At 42.1% G+C, this 20,880-nt stretch overlaps 1 protein-coding gene across 1 annotated transcript in view; it reads left to right on the top strand.

Moving 5' to 3' along the window:
• The window catches only part of LOC105700219 (cadherin-86C), a 49,289-nt gene extending 28,675 nt beyond the window's left edge, over nucleotides 1-20,614 (top strand). Inside the window, exons 6-11 of the mRNA XM_023432926.1 lie at nucleotides 2,006-2,146; nucleotides 2,480-2,603; nucleotides 15,597-15,789; nucleotides 18,527-18,770; nucleotides 18,840-18,998; nucleotides 20,591-20,614. Coding sequence (XP_023288694.1) covers nucleotides 2,006-2,146; nucleotides 2,480-2,603; nucleotides 15,597-15,789; nucleotides 18,527-18,770; nucleotides 18,840-18,998; nucleotides 20,591-20,614 — 885 coding nt within the window. The remainder of the gene's footprint in view (nucleotides 1-2,005; nucleotides 2,147-2,479; nucleotides 2,604-15,596; nucleotides 15,790-18,526; nucleotides 18,771-18,839; nucleotides 18,999-20,590) is intronic.
• Nucleotides 20,615-20,880: the final 266 nt, after the last annotated feature.

Raw genomic sequence — 20,880 nt, 5'->3', positions numbered from 1 at the left:
CAAAGCAATATATTTTTCGGACTTCCACCCCTGATTCACAGTTACAAAAGTGTTTATCCTAGGGACGCCCGAAAAAAAAAACAAAAGAAGAACGAAAAGCAGATAGCGCCGTATGGGGTGTTCGGCGCGCGGGATTCTTATTGTGCCCCTCGGAGGCGCCCGAGAGCCCGCTAGTCTAACCTGCTAAGACAAGGGCCGCTCGGATAGGCTAAAAACAATATTATTTCCCTCCTCTAGTGACCAACCCAACGTGCGGAGCGCGCGCAGTGCGTCGGAGGGTTGTTCCACGCTCGGATATCTGGAAGGAACAAAAAAGGAAAAATGGAATTAAAAGAAAACTTTTGAAGGGGGCGATTGCCGGGGCGAGAAAATGTCCCCGGTGTAACTGTGGAGGGGGCTCGACACCCGGTGGATATGGTCCGGCAAGAGGTGGAGAAGCCTTCTTAAAGTGGGATACCCGATTTAGTCGGTATCGCGAAAAAGACAAAAAAAAACAAAAAGGGCATGGGCCCAAAAAACAATCTTTTCACCGTAGATCGACAGCCCGAGAGTGTGATTAGCGTGTCAATCCCTACGGCGGCGAGGGCAATAGGAATGTTATCGAGGAACCGGAACTCCTCGGGACGCGCGACCCGGAAGGTATTAAAATAAAAGGGGTTGGTGTTTGAGATAACAAAAGGTGAAAGGGATGGGGAACAATTGCCCGTAGAAACTATCCCGAGCGTACGCATAAAAATGAAAAGGACTGTAGGGACTAAGCGTGAATCGGTTCGCGAGGATCGTAGGACTGTAGGAACCATATGTGGGTCCCCAGTCCCACGGAAAGAAATTAAGGTAAATATAAATAGATTATAACGACGGGAGAACTAAACAGGAAGGTGCTCTGGCCCGACGAGGTTGTGGTCGCCCTGGAACGCTTGGCGATGGGTGTACCTAATCCGTCGGGATTCATTTGTCGCCCCCTCGTCTGTCCGTTCCGGTCAACCTCGTCCTTTTGAAGCGTGTAGGTACGTCTGGATAAAAGGGACGAGAAGCAAAAGAAAACGAGGTTACATTTAACACTTTGCACTCGGTTGTCCCCTCTGAGGGGACATTTAAGTCTAGATGGGACGGCGCCAAGTGCAAAGGGTTATAAGCATCCAGTGGGACATTCAAGGGTCGGGGGATTGTAGGGTTTGAGGTTTTCCACGTGCATCTTACCTATCAATTTCCCATCCAAGGAACTTACTTCAAACAGCAGATCAGACATACGATTGATTATTCTAAAGGGACTGTGGTACTTTGGAGCGAGCTTTGCGGCGATATGTTGCGCGACTGCGGATAAAACAAATTGTCTTTTCAGGACTATATCTCCTACTTTGAATTGGTTCTTCCATCTCCCTGCAATATAATAAATGTTAAATTTTATTGTTTCATTGGTTAATTGAGCCCTGTCCTTAATTAACCCTTTACGGTCGTATTTACCCACGATCAAGAGAACTTTGGTGGCTGAGAGTAGATATCCGACCGCAAAGGGTTAAAGAACCCGCTCCTTTTTAGTCATTGAAGGCATTACTGGATTTTGCATTATTGTTCACGGGATTTGCGAGATATTGCTGAGGCCAATAGAAGTTGGCCAGTTATTTATACTTGAGGTGATCTATTAGGGGTACCCAAAAGTAATCAATTATTTAGAAAGAGGAGTTTTAGACGTAAAACAAAATGATTACTTATGGGTACCCCTAATATTTCGGTTGTAAGGAATCTCGATTACCTGTCGAATAAAGTACTAGGTTAGTTGGCAGTACCGAGTACTTGGTGTCAAAAAGTGTGAATTTCATCGCTTTGACTTTCATCGAGCCCCGATTTAGTTTTTTTTTCTATAGCCACTGACTCGATCGCGTTGTCCGGACCCAAGGTTAGGCGTTCAGCGTCATTCAGAAGAAACGAACTCTCAGATGTATAGTCGCAATGTTCATTAATCTGTATCTTCTTCCATAAGTGTAACCTACATTTTTTTTTACAGGACCCGTATACGCAGCCTGGGAAGGATACAAGGAACATTGCAGGATTATACATTGCTGTAATTGTTCAAGATATTCAAGATGTACCCCCTATTTTTACTCTTGCCCCACCATTGACAAAGATCAATAACACAGTTCAACCGGTAAGAATACCTTACGCACATCACAAAAGTTATTGTTACGCATTAACGTATATAACACAATTCATGCAATGTCGTGAAATTCAGTAGAGTTTAATTCCTAGCACATTCGTGCACATAAAACGTCATTTGAGTGGCAAGAAAGTCCGCGTAAACACAGTTGCAGACAATTGAAAGAAGTAAATAATAAATAGCGACTTTCAGTTTGTATTGTGCATACTGCTTGAAATATTAAGTATCGTCAGCATTTCGCTCTGCCCGATGAACTTTCAATACACACTTTAGAAACTGATTTCACTACAATTCACGTCAGAGTGTAATTTTTCTACTGTTAAGGGTGACGTAATTTTGCGTGTACACGCAGAAGATGGAGACAAAGGTGTACCACGAGAAATCGTTTATGGCCTTGTTTCTGATGGGAATCCGTTCGCTCCATTATTCAACATATCAGAAAATACAGGTATGCGAATATGGAATAACATTTGATTATTTTAATTCCATTCGGTTTAATTAATCATATTCTTATTTAAGCCTGTTATGTTTCGGAAAAACTGAATTTTTACCAAACAGTTTAGCAGTCAATGTATTTTATTAAAAAGAATGTTTTGAATTCCATAATAATTTTAATTCCTATGAGAACGCATCGGTTATTATAATAATTGAAAGACATTAACATTTTATCAAAGAACTATTTACAGAATAAAATAAAAATATTTCATTTCACGTCCGAAAAACGATGATGCTTTCCAAGCAGCAGTATATCGTCATAATGATGTTATTTTTGTTAGAAGGCTACCCAATTTTCCTCAAAATAGAATGGCGCGCATTCTGTTAAATATGAGTCAGTTACCGGAAGATAAATATCGAATCCAAAGCAACGACAGTATCGTCAGATTAAACCGAAAAAATAACAACAAGTGGAACAGTCATCGAGGAATGTTTTGGTTTATTCGCACGCCTCCCGCATCGAACTGCACTCTGGATCAAAACACGGACCTACTCTTCCGTCAACATAGTGACTACCTCAGCACGTCCGATCAAGCTTCTAACAACAAAATTCAAAAACAAGGAAATCGGACCCTGTCCTCACGAGCATCTCAAAGATAAGATCTCGTATAAAAGCGGTACCGAAAAGCAGCAGTCTATCAGTGAGTCTATAGAAGAGTTTAAGACAGCGTACAGAGCAGTCTCAGGAGCGAGGCTGGAGCTCTCTGAAGAGCTGATCGTACCGTAGTAACAGTTGTGCGTTTCGGTACTCCGACATCCACAAGCTAACAGTGAGAAGAACGACGGTGCTCCGAATTCCGGACCAGCGGGAGAATCTTAGGAAGCTCCAACCCTAGGTCACGCCCCGGTTTGAAGGCGTTCACGTGCAGTTCATCGCAACCGGCAGGACGTAAGAGAGACGTCACCGGAAGTAAAAGCCTCTGCGAAGCCAAGGTACAGGTCCTCTTCGAAGAGTTCCACTCTTCCACTCGTCCACTCTTCCACTCGTTTACTCTTTTATCACTCTATTTCGAACCCTATTCCAAATTACTAACCCGCGGTAGAATTCGGTATCTACCTTCTGGTAACAACTATCAAATTCTAACTCTTCAAGTATGAATCGCAACTCATTAGCCGCCCTTGCTGAGAAAGGCAAAGCGCACCTTGCAAGCAAAGAATTCCGCGTCAGCATTCCGCAATTGATACGCGGACGTATCTCGATTACACTTGCGCGAGGCGCTAGCGCGCGACCTACAACGTCCTTGTCTCGACTCGCTACGATCTGCTTAGCGCAGCACATCCACCAGGAGTCTTGGTGGCTAGAGTTTGATTCGTGGTTGTAATGGCTTCGGACTCCTCCATGTCCTGTAGATGCTGGTCTAGCCATCTTTGTAGTCTCCGATACTGGCCTACTCGGGAGTGGAGTTGTACCCAAATACGGTGGGGGTTCGTGAAGTTGCTGGCCCGTACCAACTTGTCCTTGAGCGATTCCACTGGTATGACTGGGATGGTGGTTGTTTCCATCTGGCGGGTGAAATTTTAGGTAAGGGTAAAGATGTAGCGAGATTGAATGAATTTGTAGGGCTGGGACAGGGTAAAACTTTGGTTGTTACTCTTTTCTAATGACCTAGCTCGTGGTTTTGTCGTGGTGGTAGTAGTTTCCTTTTTACAGGATTATGATGGAATTATTGACCTTACTGTTTGTTTTATTCTTAGTATTTGTGATAGTGAAAGGAGGATAATAATGTCATGTATGAGATGATGTGGTTTCGAAAAATTTTCCTTTTGTTCAGTACTAGTTAGATGTATGATCTGCGGACCCACGCAATCTTATAGTTGACCCTTACCTATACCCTTAAAATTACCTTACTTTCTATTATAATCGATAACAGCCCAGTCCATTCGCTGATCCCGTTCTAATAATCTGTGCTTTCATATTAGGACTGAAAAATAAAATTAGCATCTATGCACGGGTGGTTCCTCCGAATTGCCTGATTACATTTTTACAAGGTTCCTTTTGTTATCTTAAATATCGATGGACCTAATTATGATTTCTGCCCTGCTTCGAAGTCGCAGCATGTTACATCCAGGTACTCACCGATACAGTCACGGCATTCCTCCGCTGGCTTCATCTGCAGGACGGGCTGTGGGTATCGGCTGCACACCGTGGGGGTCTCTTTCTGATGAGGCTGTGCCAGGTGGTCCAGATGAATTCTCCTCGATCTGGTTCCAATGTTGGATGATTGTAACACGTCTCGCAGATTCGCTCCGTTCGTTGCGGATTCCACCAGACGGCACTGTGTTCCGACTTCAGGCATATCAGCTGGTACAATGGTCCATAGGTATTCTGGTATTGGGCGGGTATGACCCCGTCGGCCTCTCGGTTGTTGATCGACTTCTTGTGATGCTGCAGTCCATGGACAACCGGCATTTTGATCTCTGCGTTTCAAAACCCTTGATTTATGTTATACTCCTCCCGTTTTCGTTAAGGGTGGAGGGTAAAGAACGAAGGGCTCTTTGTTCCGCTCCCATGGGCGTGGAGTTGTTCGGTTCGAACCTCCCTGGGTTCTATCATGGTGTATAGGGTTTCTTCCTCAGTTGGCGCTACCGGTTCTAATTGTATTCCATCGGCCGGTGATGTGCAATTGTTCCTAGGAGAGGGCTTTGGGGGTTTCCTGCGTGGTACTATTAAAAGGTGGGTGACTGAGTCCCACACACCTCCAAGGAGGTAGATTGACCACCCGTAGATGGTGTAGAGCGCATACCCGTGTATAATCGTGTCAATTATTAATTTGACTATCTTTAAAACGACAAAGACGCCAACTATTCCCGCACTTATGTTCCCGAATTTTGTAAAGTTATCCCATGTTTTGATCCAGGCAGATTCAACAATTTTAGTCAGGGTACTCTCATCTAATAAATTGGATATGGACTCTCCAGTGAATGTTGTCGCCTGTCCCGTCATCCCTCTTGCTAAATCGTTTAAAACCGCCAATCTTTCGGCGGGAAACATGACGTAGTCCCTGAGGTCTTCCAATTCGGCTTCTGAATATATGCCGCTCGTGGCTAACGATCTTGGGCTTTTGTAGGTCCATGTGGGCGCAGTACTCGGCATGATGACCGTTGGTGGTAGTGCCTCCGTAACCTGTGGCGTTATTTTGTACCATAGGTCGCCTATTAGGTACATGGGTGGTACCAATCGGTTGCACGTCACTTGGAGTCCAATCCTTAGGAGGATATGGGTCCTCGATGTTAGAAATAGTGTGGCGTTGCCCATCTATACTGGTAGTTCGTGGTAGCAGCGGGGGGTCTGGAACAATTTTACTTCTACTGGTACGCATTTGATGATTGCACGACTTCTTTTGCCACTAGTGCCATGTGGGCAGATCCCTTCATTAATCTAAATGCGAATTCGTCGGGTGCTTGTGTGGCTATAGCTAAGGAATTTTTCAGCATTTGTCTTTCCAGATTGCAGTATTGGGTTAATACGTCCTAGTGGAGATGTTGGACATGTGTGCGGATGTGTTTTTCAACGAAAATGAATTTCGAATTCACATTGGTGAGGATGCCTAAATTGACCGTCTCAATCTGTGTACGCGGGATTGAAACTTCCCCTTTTCGAATATTAATAATTTGGGATGTTCGGTCCTGGTCAGGGTATATTCACAACCCTTAAGATCTGATTTGGCTGTCAAGGCGAAGGTGACGTCGCTGCTCATTAGTGACTATACTGTTTGGTTGGTTTTCTGGTCGCTGTTAGTCATCTTTTCGACCGGCCCCTCATATAATGCTCCACACTACTTAAACGAGCAAGCGTCAGCAGATACTGGGTCCCAAAAGGTGTATTTTCCTTCGAAGTAGGTTCATCGGGTCTTGGATTTTCACATACCGCTTCTGAATTTAAATGCAACTTGTTTGTGTCGTGGTTCACTCTGGCTATGTAGTCCCTGAAGATGACCTTTATATTACTGACTACGGTAACTCCGGTCCAACTTCCGTACGGGTCTGAGTACGCTCCGCCCTCACAGTTACCGTTTCCACCTAGTGTTCCGGCCAGAAGAGTGGGTCTGGATATGGTCTGGTTGGGGAAGATCCCGTATATAATGGTTCTTCCTGTTATGTGCATTCCCGTAGTGGTGCATATCTAAACAGCTGTCCCTTGACACGCCCTCCACGTAGGCGTGTTTCCCGTTCGGGACATAGATGGAGTGGGAAAACATGCCGCATTTCCTGATGAGTCGATCTATTTCCACCTTGCACTGCTTGATCTGGACTGTGAAGAATTTGTTGATATGCAGGAGCTGTACGCGTATGCGGACGTCCTTGACTTCTCGTTTGTGGAAGTTACATTCCCCGACGTCTAGCAGAGACATGATAGTAATGTTGGATGAGCGGGATCCGCAGTCATATCCTATTAGGGCGAAGGTAGTCGGCATGACTCCAATCAGCCCAACGGTCAGCAGGGTGGTGATGGTGGACCTACTACTCGATGCTTTCATCTGAAAAGTAAACGCGAATTTAGCGCTCCTGGTGTTTCAGGTGAGAGCGTCGTAATCTATTAGGGTGCACGACTTTCGAGGTTTTCTTGATTTTGTTCCGAACATTCCCTTTGCCTAGTATCTCTAGTATTTCACGCGGACCGGTATAATGGTCGTCAACCTTCTCTGGTTTAGGCCCTCTTAGTAAGAAAACGAAATCTCCTACTTTGAACGTCTGGGGGTTTATTTTCCGATCATGATATTTCTTGGAAGTGTATTTGGCCTTTATTAACACGTTGAGTGCCACGCGGTTTTATAACGACTTCCCGGTCAGGCCACGCGCGCTGGTATCGTGGTACAACAATGCGAAGGGCAATACTACCAAATAGAATTTACTCGATGCAAATGTTTACATATTAGGGCCATTGTTTCTTATCGTAGTGGAAGATATTTCTGTTTGAAAGGGAATGCTTATATGGACATTCATCCAACACGTTAGGTGCCTCGCTTGTTTTGTATTGTTTATCGTTTGGCCCGCTAGATAAGATTACATTGAAATCGACTTCGGGCCGGGGCTCGGCTTAGGCTACGACAAAGTAATACAAACACGTTAGAAATATCCTACGTGATACGTTTTTGAAATGTTTTACGTTTATATCCATTCAGTCCTCTATGGTTCTTGGTCCAGTGCACACGAAAATTATTCCTTAGCCTTCAGAATGTCAGTCGAAGCGTCTGAAAGTGATAATAGCGAAGTTATTTTCGCTAAAAGACGGTATAGAGTGACCGTTATTTCTTCATCAGAGGAAGAGTAAAAAAGTGTTGAAGATTGGAGTGATCCGAGGGGAAATCAGCCAAGTATTCTATCTTTTGCCTCTCCTTCTGGATTTGTAATTGAAGATTTAAGTTTAAGGTCGGATGTAGCAGTAGAAAATTGCTACGAACTATATGTGCCGGATACATTATTCGAGGAAATTGTGAAACAAACGAACCTATATGCGTCACAACATTAGAAGGCGGATGCTCGGAGCGCTTGAAAAAGTGGACAGTAACAAATAAGTGTGAGATAAAGCGATTTTTAGGACTAATTCTATGGATGGGATGGGTGCGATTACCGGCCATACACTTATATTGGTCCCATGATCCTGCGTATGTGCAAACATTCCCACAAAATGTCATGTCCAGAAACAGGTTCGAATTGTTACTGAGAATGCTGCACTTTGCCGATAATAGAAACAATAATGGATCCAACCGTTTGTTTAAAATCGAATCACTTGTAGACGCACTGGAAACAAATTTTAAAAAATATTACAACCCGACAGAGGACGTATGCATTGATGAATCGTTGATTCCGTTTCGTGGCCGTATTATATTTAGGCAATACTTGAAACAGAAGCGCCATAAATTCGGAATGAAAATATATAAGTTATGCTGCAAATCTGGCTACACATATGCCCTTCGTGTGTACGCGGGAAAATCTTTGGAACAAGAAAATACGCCCACTAAAATCGTGATGTCCTTTTGCAGGGACATATTCCATAAGGGGCACACGTTATATACCGATAAGTGGTATACAAGTGTGGAATTGGCAGAAAAACTAATTGGCAAAAACGTGCATTTAGTAAGAACGTTACGTTCGAATCGGCGAGGGAATCCGCAGCAGGTGATTTCGAAAATGTTAAAACGGGGAGAGGCAATTGCGAAAGAAAATAGAGAAGGAATAACCATTTTATAATGGAAGGACAAGCGGGACATATTAGTTCTGTCAACAAAACATTCGTCGGAAATGGTCAATGTTCAGAGCCGATCAGGGTATAAGTTGAAACCGAAAATTATAGTGGACTATAATACAGAGAAGGCAGCTGTCGACTTATCTGATCAGATGAATGCCTATAATAATAGTCCACTAATAAGATCTGTGAAGTGGTATAGGAAGCTGGCTGTTGAACTTTTGTTAAATACTGCAATCCTGAATAGTTTTATTTTATGCAAAAATATCACAAAGAAGAGTATCAGCATTACGGAATTCCGCAAGAAATTGGCGGTTTACCTAACAAATTGCAAGGAAGCCGACGTTCCATCCAACAGAATTGCAACCAGTAGAAAACGACATAAACTGCAGATAAAATCTGGCAGAGTTTCAGCAGTGCGAAAATATTGTAAATCGTGCTATAAAGAAAATGTGCTACAGAATGGCAGAAAAATAGCAAGAAATTTGACCAAACAAGTTATAACATTTTCTGACACTTGCGAGGGACAATCATTTTTATCTTTACCTTGTTTTAGTATAATCCATTAACGTTTTCTGAAAAAATGTTCAAGTACATTAATAATAAAATCCCGCATTAAATAAAAATTAAGTGGACTTTACATAAATTTTAGATAACAACTTAAAACAATGTTAATTTTTAAGTTTAACAGGTTAGCTACCACGCGCATTTATGAGGGAATCGCGGTGAGGCCACGCGGCCTGAACGGAAAGTTCAGTGTCAGTCACCGATGACTGACGCGGCCTGAACGGAAAGTTCAGTGTCAGTCACCGGTGACTGACGTGGCACTCAACGTGTTAAGTTTTGTCTTGCTAGTTCTTGTCGAGTATAGAGTTGGGTTATTAACTGGGCCAGGTAGTCGTGCTGGGTAGGCAACTGCTCTACTGGGGACAGGGCCGTTTCTGACGGCAGATGAGCAATCTTTCCAAAGACTAGCTCATACGGGACATGCTTGGTCCCCTCGTCTACGCTAGTATTGTAATTGTACATGGCGAATTCTGCCCACTCGTTCCATTCCGACTCCTTGCTCACATATTGTTTAAGGTATTCGCCTAGGGCATGGTGGAATCGTTCCAAGGATCCGTTTGATTGAGGGTGGAAAGCCGTGGTTTTCACCGTCTCTATCCGGAAATATTTAGCGACGGCCTTTAAAAGGTTACTTAGAAAATTTCGCCCTTGGTAGGTTAATACCCCCTGGGGGGTTCCAAAAATACAAATTAATCTTTTTACAAAGGCATCCGCTATATTCATAGATATCGCGTCGGATAAGGGCACCGGAATGCAGTACTTTGTTAGCTGATCTTGCATGGTGAGAAGGTACTCGTTGTTCCTTTTTGTCTTCTGTAGAGGTCCTACTATGTCCATTGCTATTTTTTCGAAAGCTTTTTCCGGTATATGCGTTATTATCATTGGTTGTTTGGTTTTTACCCGTACTAATTTTCGCAGCTGACATTGCAAACATCGTTTAATAAATTGCTGCATGTTGACCTTTAGGTTTTCCCAGTAAAAGTGATGTCGGACTCGATTATACGTCTTGGTAACTCCCCTATGTCCTCCAATGGGTGTTGAGTGGAATTCTGCCAAAATTTGCTGCCGATCTTCTTTAGGGGCGTATTTGATAAACCCGTGACAAACTATTATTTTAATCAGAGTGTCTCGAAATATGTCGCTGAATGCGCCAGCTACGTTTTCCCAGGGTACATTATAAACGTGGGTCCCTTTTGCTATCCTAATGGAGCAGGGAGCATAATGGTCTCGGGTGTCGCAAAAGGTATAATGTTTCCTGGGAGTTCAAGCTGTTTTCTGGCATAGTTTATAACGGCTTCACTCTGGATAAAGAATTCCAATCCCAAAATTGCGGATTTTACTATCGGGAAGTCATCGGGTACTATGTGGAATAGGACCATGTTCCCTAGCAAATTCACTTTCATTTGTCTCAAAGTGAATACAGGGTCTGGCCAAATCCCGTTAAACTGCAAAATTGCGGTAAAATCGATCTGCTCGTGATCTTCCACTATCCCGATCTCCATAATGTTAGGGTTGGCTCCTGAAACCAGCATTAGGTCTCTATTGGCTCATTTCTTAATTTTAATTTGATAGTTGGTACACGCTTGCTCCCATTTAAATAGATATCCACTGTTCGGAATACTCGCTGTTGGTTCCTATCTCGTTCTGCTGCATCACCATGGCTTGACGCTGTTGGCTTGCGGGCTCCCTCGGCGCGCTGGTTCCGAAAGGCCCGTTCCCGTTTCCCGGCGGGTTGTTTCTACTGTTGTTGTATTCCCTGGTCCTACATTCCTCTATGGTGTGGTCCTCTCTCTTGCAGTATCGGCAGGTTTTGGTTTCTCCTGAGGGTACTCCCCCGGTCCTAATTGTAGTTCTGCATTGGTCTGTGTGACCATTCCTCTGGCAGATTTGGTTCCTGGGTCTTCGTACTTGCGAGACTGGAGGCTATGGATTTCGGACCGCGGACCAGCATTTGTCGGCTAAGTGCCTTCTCTTCCGGCAGATTTGACATATCGGAGTTTCCCTTGGTGGACTTACAACCCGGGGGTTCCTTGAGCACTGGATAGCCGTGTGACCCCTATTTTGACATAATTGACATGTGATTGTGGTAGGTTGGAGCCGCCAGCATTTATCCGCTCCGTGTCCTCTCTTCTGGCAAATTTGGCAAATTACTATTGGTGAAGGGGTTGAATTTTGGATGGGCTCAGCTGTCTGGTTAGGGGTCCCTGCATTCCTTCGGTAACAGGTGTCGGCAGTGTGACCAGGCCGTTGGCAGATAGTACAGCATCCTTCGGTAGTGCCGATCACGTGGATATCGGCCTGTACCTTCCGTGGTTTGGCTGCAGCTGTTGGTGAAGTGGTCTTCGGGTCGCCTTTTCCTCGCTTCTTCCGCAGGGCCATCCTCGCTGCTAGTTCCCTCTCAATTTCTATGGCCTTGGTCACTGCTTCCTTGATGTCTTCGAAATTGCTAATTCGTTGTTCTATCTCCGGTTTCAATCCTTGGATGAAGCATCTTTTCAAGTCGCCCTAGATTGGTGCTTGGAAGTTAGGGTCCACCCTTCCACCGTTGATTAATTTTGTGCGCTTCCAAGATATCGCCACCTAGACTCCTTACGCAGTTTGCGTAGGTCAATACGATTTCGTCGTCCTCTTGAAAAGAGCTTCCTAGCTCTCCTTGCAATTGATATACAATTTTGGCAGGGGCAAATAAATCCTTCAAAAATTTACACAAATTTTCAACTTCATCAAAGGGTTGGTTGTGGATCGTGCGTCGCGCTTCTCCAGTTAGACAGGTTCGTATCAATTTAGTGAGGTTACCCTCAATGTTTTCTGGGAGCATAGACCGAGCCCCGTCGCATCCTTCTATAAACCTACTCTAGAAAATATTTCCGCCATCAAATTTGGAGTTAGCCTCCAAGGGGTGCCTCAGAGAGACTAACTGATTATTGGAGACCATATCGATAGATTCTATTTTAACAATTTCGGATGGTTGGAGAATCCTATCACTCAAGAGGTCGTTGTAGACGCTCAGAAAATCAAATGTCTCGAGTACTGTGGGGGTTTTTGGAGTATTTCCTTTGGACTTGGGTGGCCTTCCCCTGGGAAGACTTTTGGGTTGACCGGAAGAAGATTTTTCTTCTAGTGCCGCTTGAAGGGGTATTAAGTCAAAAATACTCTGTCCTTTAGGGATGCTGGTTGTCGGGGAATCGAAAACTGGTGGGTTCGATACAGAGCGTTTATCTGAAGTTTCTTCGGGCTCGTTAGTTTCGGCTCCCAAAGAGGATAAATTTTCCGTAGAACGGAAAAGTTTAGATTTGCTTCGAAAGGGAGGGGGTAATTCTTCTGAATCTGATGCAGGGCCTGTGGACCTAGTATTCATCTCCTATTTTCGACGACCATGTGCTAGTCATCCCGGACGAGCCCCCAATTTTTTTTTTACGTCGAAATATTAACAAATCTTGATCCGCATTCAGATCAACTTACCTGCAGCACGGATCAAACCCCCTTTTTGACCATGAATTCAATCGTAGAGCCGGGGACTGAGGTGCACAGAGGGTCAAAGACGGAAATAACAAGGCTAGGGGTATTAACAGTTAACAAAATTTTATTACTAAAGAACAACCTTAAAAATAAATTTCGAATACAACTCGGGGTGTATCCCAAAATATATGCGGGTCAAATGTCTACATTTTCAATTGGAACAATGTGCGAACACGAAAGTCACAATTACAAGCATACACTATACAATGAAGTTTGCAAGAATTTGGATTTCGAAATTACAAATCTACTTTGGCAAAATTAAAATCTGGAATATTTCATGTATCGTTACATGTCATGTTAGACCAAAATTAAAAAAAAATGCAAGAATACGACCAACATAAAACAATGGTTAATTAATTGGCATAGGATTTAATAAAAATTCATGGGGAACCAAACCTCGACATTATAAATTTAATGTTAATTAGGAATTAATCGATTCGAACTAAATTTCAATAAAATATTGTAAGGGGTAAATTGGGAACCGAGCTTAAAATTAGGAAACAATCAATTACAATAGTAACATTCAGTGAAATATTTAAAAATCAAAGGTTAACATCAAATGCAATTTCAGACGACATTCAACATACGCAATGAAATTTTACAACGAATCGCAGAGACAAATGCAACACCACCGAACTCTCAATCATTCTCAAGTCAATCAGACCTCACCCTGTCGATCCCCTCCAGTCGGGGTGCTGGGGTTGTTAGTCCCCAGGCGGCCCTTGCCAGCGAATTTCTCCGGATGAAGCGCACCACTCGGTTGGAGGACTTCGTATTCGGTCCGCTTTCCGGATGGGCGTCCTACCAGTGAATTCGCAGTATACCTCCTGTGGGACAAAGGGTCCCACCTCCCGGGTAACCTGAACCCGGGGCTTCCGCCTTGACTTTCTCACGTCCCTTCACTTCGCACGGTTCCACGGGCTCCGAGAGGTCCTGAAGCTGAACTATACCTACTCTAACCTCCTAGCGTCACCCTTAGGGTCACACTAATAGATTTAAATATTTCACAGATATGAAAAGATTCTATTGGGTTGTTCGGAAAGTAATTTCGTTTTTTTTTTATGAAAATGAAAGACGATTTTTTTATAGCGAATAAATATTTTATTGGATTATATATTGTCCATTCTGGTCCAATACCTTTTGCCATCTTTCTGGCAGTAACATGATTCCACGCTCATAAAATGTTTGGCTTTGCTGTAAAGAAACTGATCCATGTGATTTTTGACCTCCTCATTTGAAGTAAAGGTTTTACCGTCTAAAAAATGTTGTAAAGACCGGAACAAGTAATATTCAGAAGGTGCCAGATCTGGAGAATATGGTGGGGGTGGCAGTATATCCCATCCAAGCTATTGAAGCTTTTGGCGAGTGAAGAAACTTGTATGAGGTCTCGCATTATCTTGGTGAAACACTACACCTTTTCTATTGATCAATGCTGGTCTCTTCTGTTTAAGTGAATCATTCAATTTGTCCAGCTGGTGACAGTACACTTCAGAATTGATCGTTGTGTTGTTCGGTAGAATCTCTCTCAAAAAAAAAACGATGCTTTTGAAATCCCACCAAACAGATACCATCACCTTTTTTTGATGAATTTCGGCTGTCGAAGTTCTTTGAGCCGATTCATCTTTTTTACTCCATGATCTCTTGCGTGTAACATTGTTGTGGACAACCCATTTCTCGTCCCCAGTGATAATGCGCTTCAAAAATGGATAATTTTCTTCACGTTTGAGAAGCAAAGCACAGACGTCAATGCGATGACACAAATTTCATTCCGTAAGAACATGAGGAATCCATATGTCGAGCTGTGGGATTAAACCTAGGCGTTTCAAATGATCATGAACGGTCGAATTCGATAAATTTAATCTCTCAGCATTTTCACGAGTTGTTATTCGCCGGTTTGCATCAATTAATGCCTTTATTGTGTTTTCATCAGCTTTAAGTGGCCTTCCAGAACGTGGTGCATCTTCAATATCAAAATTGCCGGATCTAAATTTTGCAAACCAATTTTGACCCTGGCGTTCCGTCAATACATCTTCTCCATACACATCGGATAATGTTTTTCTTGCTTGAACAGTATTTTTACCTTCTTGATAGTAAGAAAGTAAAATATGCCGTAAATGCCGCTTTTCACTTTCCATATTTAAAAGGGTACCAACCAAAAAACTACTGCGTAGAATCAATCAAACTTTTTCACAAGCAAGCCTTGCTAGATCAGCTGTCAAAATATATAGTGATTATGCGGCTTAAGTGTGAAGTTGGCCGTGAAACAAAAATTAAGTCCTCTATTGGGAAACAACGAAATTACTTTCCGAACAACCCAATACGTACATTCAACCTTTTGTTCGGTGTTGCTCGTTTATCACACTTCTCAATATTGTAGGAACGTAATTGGCTACATAACAACAGTATCAGAAACGGTCTCGTTTTATTCAAAAGAATATGCATTCCTAAACTAACAATACAATTTTGAAAAACGTTTTGCTATAATTGTATAACGTTCTCTTGAAATATTGTAGCTCTTTACTAGTGAATTTTTTACAATCCAGCAATAAATTATGTATGTTTGTATTTTCACTTAAATATCCCATTGTGATCAAAGTCACACCAATCAATTTTGTTGCAGATATAGTCGTTTATTGCTTTCTATTTTATTTTGTTAACTGATATCCATTGCAGGTGAAATTACTTTAGCTCGTCCTTTGGAAGAGATTTCCCAAATGACACACACTGGGATCCCAATTATCTTAACTATAGTTGCGGAGGAAGTGCGTCGCTCGAGTGATGAACCCGTTGCTCAAGCAACTGTTATCGAACTAGGAATCTTACTGAGTGAAACAGGAAGCAATCCACCAGTCTTCGAAAGTGACAGGTATGTTCTGTGTCAACCGTATTTAATATTTTTTATCTTACCAAGTAATTGAATTTAAATTCAATTTATGGTTCAGATAACACATGAACTGTTAATGTTTTCGGAGCAAAAATTTAGTTACTATCTAAGGAAGGATTCTCATGTAACAAAAAAAAAATCGATTTTTTTATAAATCGAAAGTACATCACTGAAGTATACACACACAATTTTAAGGTCGAAACATGAAAGTACATAAGGTCGAATGATGTTATAACCAGTTGAATGAGATGCGTTAATTTATTATTCGTGATAGAGGTGCCCGTTATCTTCACAAATGTAGAAATGTCCGAAACAACTGTAAAAGATATCCAAACAACGCACGTCAGAATTCCTCGATTATAAAACGGATGCTATTAAAATCACAGCAATTTGTTCACTAACGATTAAATTTTTTAATAAAAAATAAAATAAACAGGGATAGATAAAAACTTGAAATGAAATTGAGGCTACTATTAAACGTGTGCTCTTCGGAACTACAATTTTCAAATTAGCGTGCAAGATAACTCAAAAACTAATCAACAAATGTAACCACACAAAACCCGTTAAATTTCTTACACATTTCTCCACGAATTATGCCCATCATTTCAATTTTATTATTTATTTATAATATTTATATCAGAAATTTAAAGTTGATTTTTTATTGCTGAAAGGAGTACCAGAGATGTGCGCCAGGCTAGACTAATTGTAAAAAGTTGGACGTAGCACGGCAGCGGTGCACAGACCAAGACACAAGACACAAAAAAGCATCTATATGGAAAATAGTGTTTTATTAACAGAACATGATAAACAGTTCATTTTGATTCCGGACACTAGAAATTCTCCAATTTTGCAAATATTCTTTTTTACATAGGCATAACCCCAGCGTATACTATCCAGTTTTACGAAAATATTTTATTTTTGGCACCCAGATGCCTGTTACATCCAGCTGCTACAATTCTCGATGACATTCGCTGTGTTGTTGGACGTGGCTGCGAACATTATATCCTATTTGAAGAAGCATAAAGAAAATTAAAAGAAAAAATATCTTTTAAACTCTAAGAAACCTCTTCATGTTATAAAAAAAGTAATTCAAATATAATTTACAGTTTTCTTATAAAAAGTTCATGAAAACTGGTAATTTCTTAAACTCTTATACGAGAATACCCCTCAATGCAACAAGTGGCCTGATAATAAATTAGTGTATCAAAATAGGGTAGTGTGTACCATTCTACCTCACGGATGAACAATCACCTAATGCGTTTACCCACCAGACCTAGAGAGTATCGAAAAACAATGACTAACAAGGAAACATTCCCAAGTGTCCGCCTCCGATCTTATTGAGTTGCATATATGTTGAAGAACACAAAAATCTAAGAGACACGTGTTTTTTTATATTTGCAATGGTCCACATTTACGGGGTGAAACAACCCCCCAAAGTTTAGCGAAAAATCGGTTTTTTAAATATTTTTCGTAGGAGCAGTGGAGGGATTTCGACGAAACTTTGCATAAACGTATTCTGTATAAGGACGGTGACAACACAATATTGTTCAGCAATGTTGCACCCCCTCAAGGGGGTGAACTACCCTTCAGGTGACATTTTTTTGTAATATCCATTAAACAAGCACTCCTACTTAAGTTCCACTTACGCGATGTGATTGCTCGCAAAAAATTAAGAAATACGTGTTTTTTGCTTTTTGCCAATAAACATTTACACATCGGTTGTAAACAATGAATGTAGGTGGTATTAGGGTATATCCCGACTACCTTTATTGGGTTATATCGTGACCAATTCATCGTACATAAGTCGTGTCAACGTGGTAATTCTTCAAAATGTCATTGATTTTCATAACATGCAATTATTTATAAATAAATTAAAAAATAGTTTCAGAGGCTAAAATTGTTTCGCAACGGATTCGACGATGCAGTCATCACCCGTTTCCAACTAGTAATACAATCTCCGTGGTGAAACGATAAAATTGGATTTTCAATACCACCTACATTCATTGTTTACAACCGATGTTTAAATGTTTATTGGCAAAAAGCAAAAAACACGTATTTCTTAATTTTTTGCGAGCAATCACATCGCGTAAGTGGAACTTAAGTAGGAGTGCTTGTTTAATGTATATTACAAAAAAATGTCACCTGAAGGGTAGTTCACCCCCTTGAGGGGGTGCAACATTACTGAACAATATTGTGTTGTCACCGACCTTATACAGAATACGTTTATACAAAGTTTCGTCGAAATCCCTCCACTGCTCCTACGAAAAATGTTTAAAAAACCGATTTTTCGCTAAACTTCGGGGGATTGTTTCACCCCTTAAATGTGGATCATTGCAGATATAAAAAAACACGTGCCTCTTAGATTTTTGTGTTCTTCAACATATATGAAACTCAATAAGATCGGAGGCGGATACTTGGGAATGTTTCCTTGTAAGACCTCAATTCAGACGATTTGTAATTAGCTTGTTTCGTATCGAGAATCAAAGACTCGCAACGAAAGGGATTCTACATTAAAGTACAATTCTAAGCATCCAACGACCTTTATGGTGATGTTTTATAGTGGCATGGTTTCCCGTCTCTTGGAGAACTTGTTTTGCATCTCTCTCGTTCATATAATTATATTTTACGTAATTATAAAAGCAGCGTCAATGGTACTTTTTCAAATCACAATTATTATACTCTGAAACAATATTTAACAGACTTGTTGCTATAATTGTAGATACATGGCTTCGATAGATGAGAATGCAGGGATTGGATCAATATTAACTTTTAAGGAACCATATATCACGAAAGTTACTGATGAAGATATCGGTAAAGCTGGAATATTCACTTTGAAACTGGAAAACAACAATGGCACTTTCGATATATCTCCTGCCGTTGCAGAGCGTGCGGCAAATTTTCTGATAACAGTACATGACAACTCTCTCATAGATTATGAGGTGCACCACTGTTTAACCTTCAAGGTGAATATCCTGATGCGATGAAATGAAGACCATGTTGGTGATATTCATTAATCACTGGTTACATTCTAGATAATTGCTCAAGAAGTGGGGCCGCTATCAAACCTTTCTACTTCAGTGCCAGCGATCATCATTGTAAACGATGTTAACGATAATGCACCAGAATTTGATACAAAATTATATACGGCAACATTGTTTGAAAATGCCGCTCCTGGAACGAGAGTAATTCAAGTAAATTTTCATTCTAATACCTAAATACTGCTGGAATATTTTTTTCATTCAATTACTTAATTATTTTCTCTTTAATATCGATTATTGACTCTTCTCACGATAAGGTACGCAGTAAACAAACTCATGTCATCCGCTTGTTAGTTTGTGTTAGGACTAATCCATAATCTTGTTACGTGGCGGCCGAGGGGAAAGTTCGGGTTTTGCCCAATAAGGTTTTACCTCGAACGTCCACGTAATGATCAGATATTATTGTGAGGAGATGGTCCGAGCGGCTAGACCAAATCCTCTGGTGGGATTTGTAGGAATGGGGAGCTAAGGAGGCCCAATAAACGGAGATTATCAATAAATTGATGAGGATGTATATTTTTGTCTTTCAGTCGGATGGGGTTTATACAAGTCGTGAGGGTCCTCGAAGGTGCTCGCATTTAATTCGTACGATTCGATTTCGTTCCGCGTTGCGGAGTTTCGGATGACGCGATAAGGCGGTCAGTGGCAGTAGGTCACTGGACGCCTTAATCTGCTAACATGACACTTCTGGCATTCTGAATTTGCGAGGTTCGCGTGACTCTAGCGCGAAACAGGATATTGAAATGTTTGGAGATATAAAAGACTTAATCTATCCGGTTAACCGGAGCTAGGCATGGAATTCGGGTGGTTTTAGTTGCGATGAAAGATGAGGTTAGGATTAAAGATGAAGGTGACCCGAGCTTGCGAAAGGGCCTGTACCTGGCTTAGATCAGCGGCCAAGTTCGGTGACGTCCTCCTTAGATCGACCAACCGGATGACTGCGCGTGAACGCGTTCCGCCCGTGACGTGCCCTAGGGTTGGAGGTCTCCTCGGAGCCTCCCGTCCAACGGATGTACTAGTGCCGCCGTCCCTTCCTGGATTGATGCTCTTGGATCGCCGGAGTACCGAGCAGCACAACTGTAGCTCGAAGTGCAGGTGATCCTCCGAGTTCGATGATTTCGGTCTCAGACTCGCTAGGAACTGAGAGTCGAGAACCAAAGACTCCAAGCTCGTGGTCGATGACGATGATGATTTTCGTGGGACTCGGTATGAGTCTCACCTTTCTTCTAACTGACTGCGATTAACTGCCCAATAACTGGACGGTTGTTGGTTTTTATTGACGAATTTGGGACGGCGCTCCAATTGGTGGGGGTTCCATGGTTTAGACGAGGGCGGTGTTTGCAGGGGTGGAGGACATGTTGCAGCGTCACCAGGATGCATTTGGGCCCGGTTGATCGCGACCTGGTCTACTTGGGTCGGTGGCGCGATCTTAGTCAGGTCGAGTGGGACCTCATTTCGCAAGCGTATGGCAAAATCGCGTGCTAATTTATGGAATTCCATGACTACCTTCCAATTTACCGGGTCGCGATTATTTCGTAAGTAGTGTCTACGTAACACTTCCCCCCTTAGATGAAACATCATCTGATGGATGGTGCTTTCAAGGGTGTCAACCTAGGGCTGCTATTTACTCGATCAACCATGTGGGTTAATGGTAAATGCGTCAGATGTTTCAAGAATGGGAATTTCTCCTCTTTTAATTTCTGTGTTTATGAGTGTGATCTGACATGGTTGATCGGGTATTACAGAGTTTGGCAGAACCAGACGGGTGAGCTAAAGTGCCGTCTCTATGCTACTGATCGGTAAGATGGCAATCACTCTATTCGTCGGGGGTGCGGGCGTTGACAAAGGAATTGGGTTTGAAATGAATTGACCGCGTGGAGAGATGCATTTTGTGAGCGCGGGGGGTTCTCTCGGTGGTTCTGGCGGTGTTTGGCGCGGTGACTTTGGCAATGGACATCGTCGAAAAAAAAGGTATGCGAGTCCCGCGAGGACGATAAAGAGTGTGGGAATTGAAATTCCTACCGGTAGGTAGGTT

Source organism: Orussus abietinus, unplaced genomic scaffold (assembly GCF_000612105.2).
Source record: "Orussus abietinus isolate OABI.00-Male unplaced genomic scaffold, Oabi_2.0 scaffold477, whole genome shotgun sequence".
Taxonomy (NCBI): Eukaryota; Metazoa; Arthropoda; class Insecta; order Hymenoptera; family Orussidae; genus Orussus; species Orussus abietinus.
Note: the sequence above shows the minus strand (reverse complement) of the source record. Positions and strands in the feature narration are given on the sequence as shown.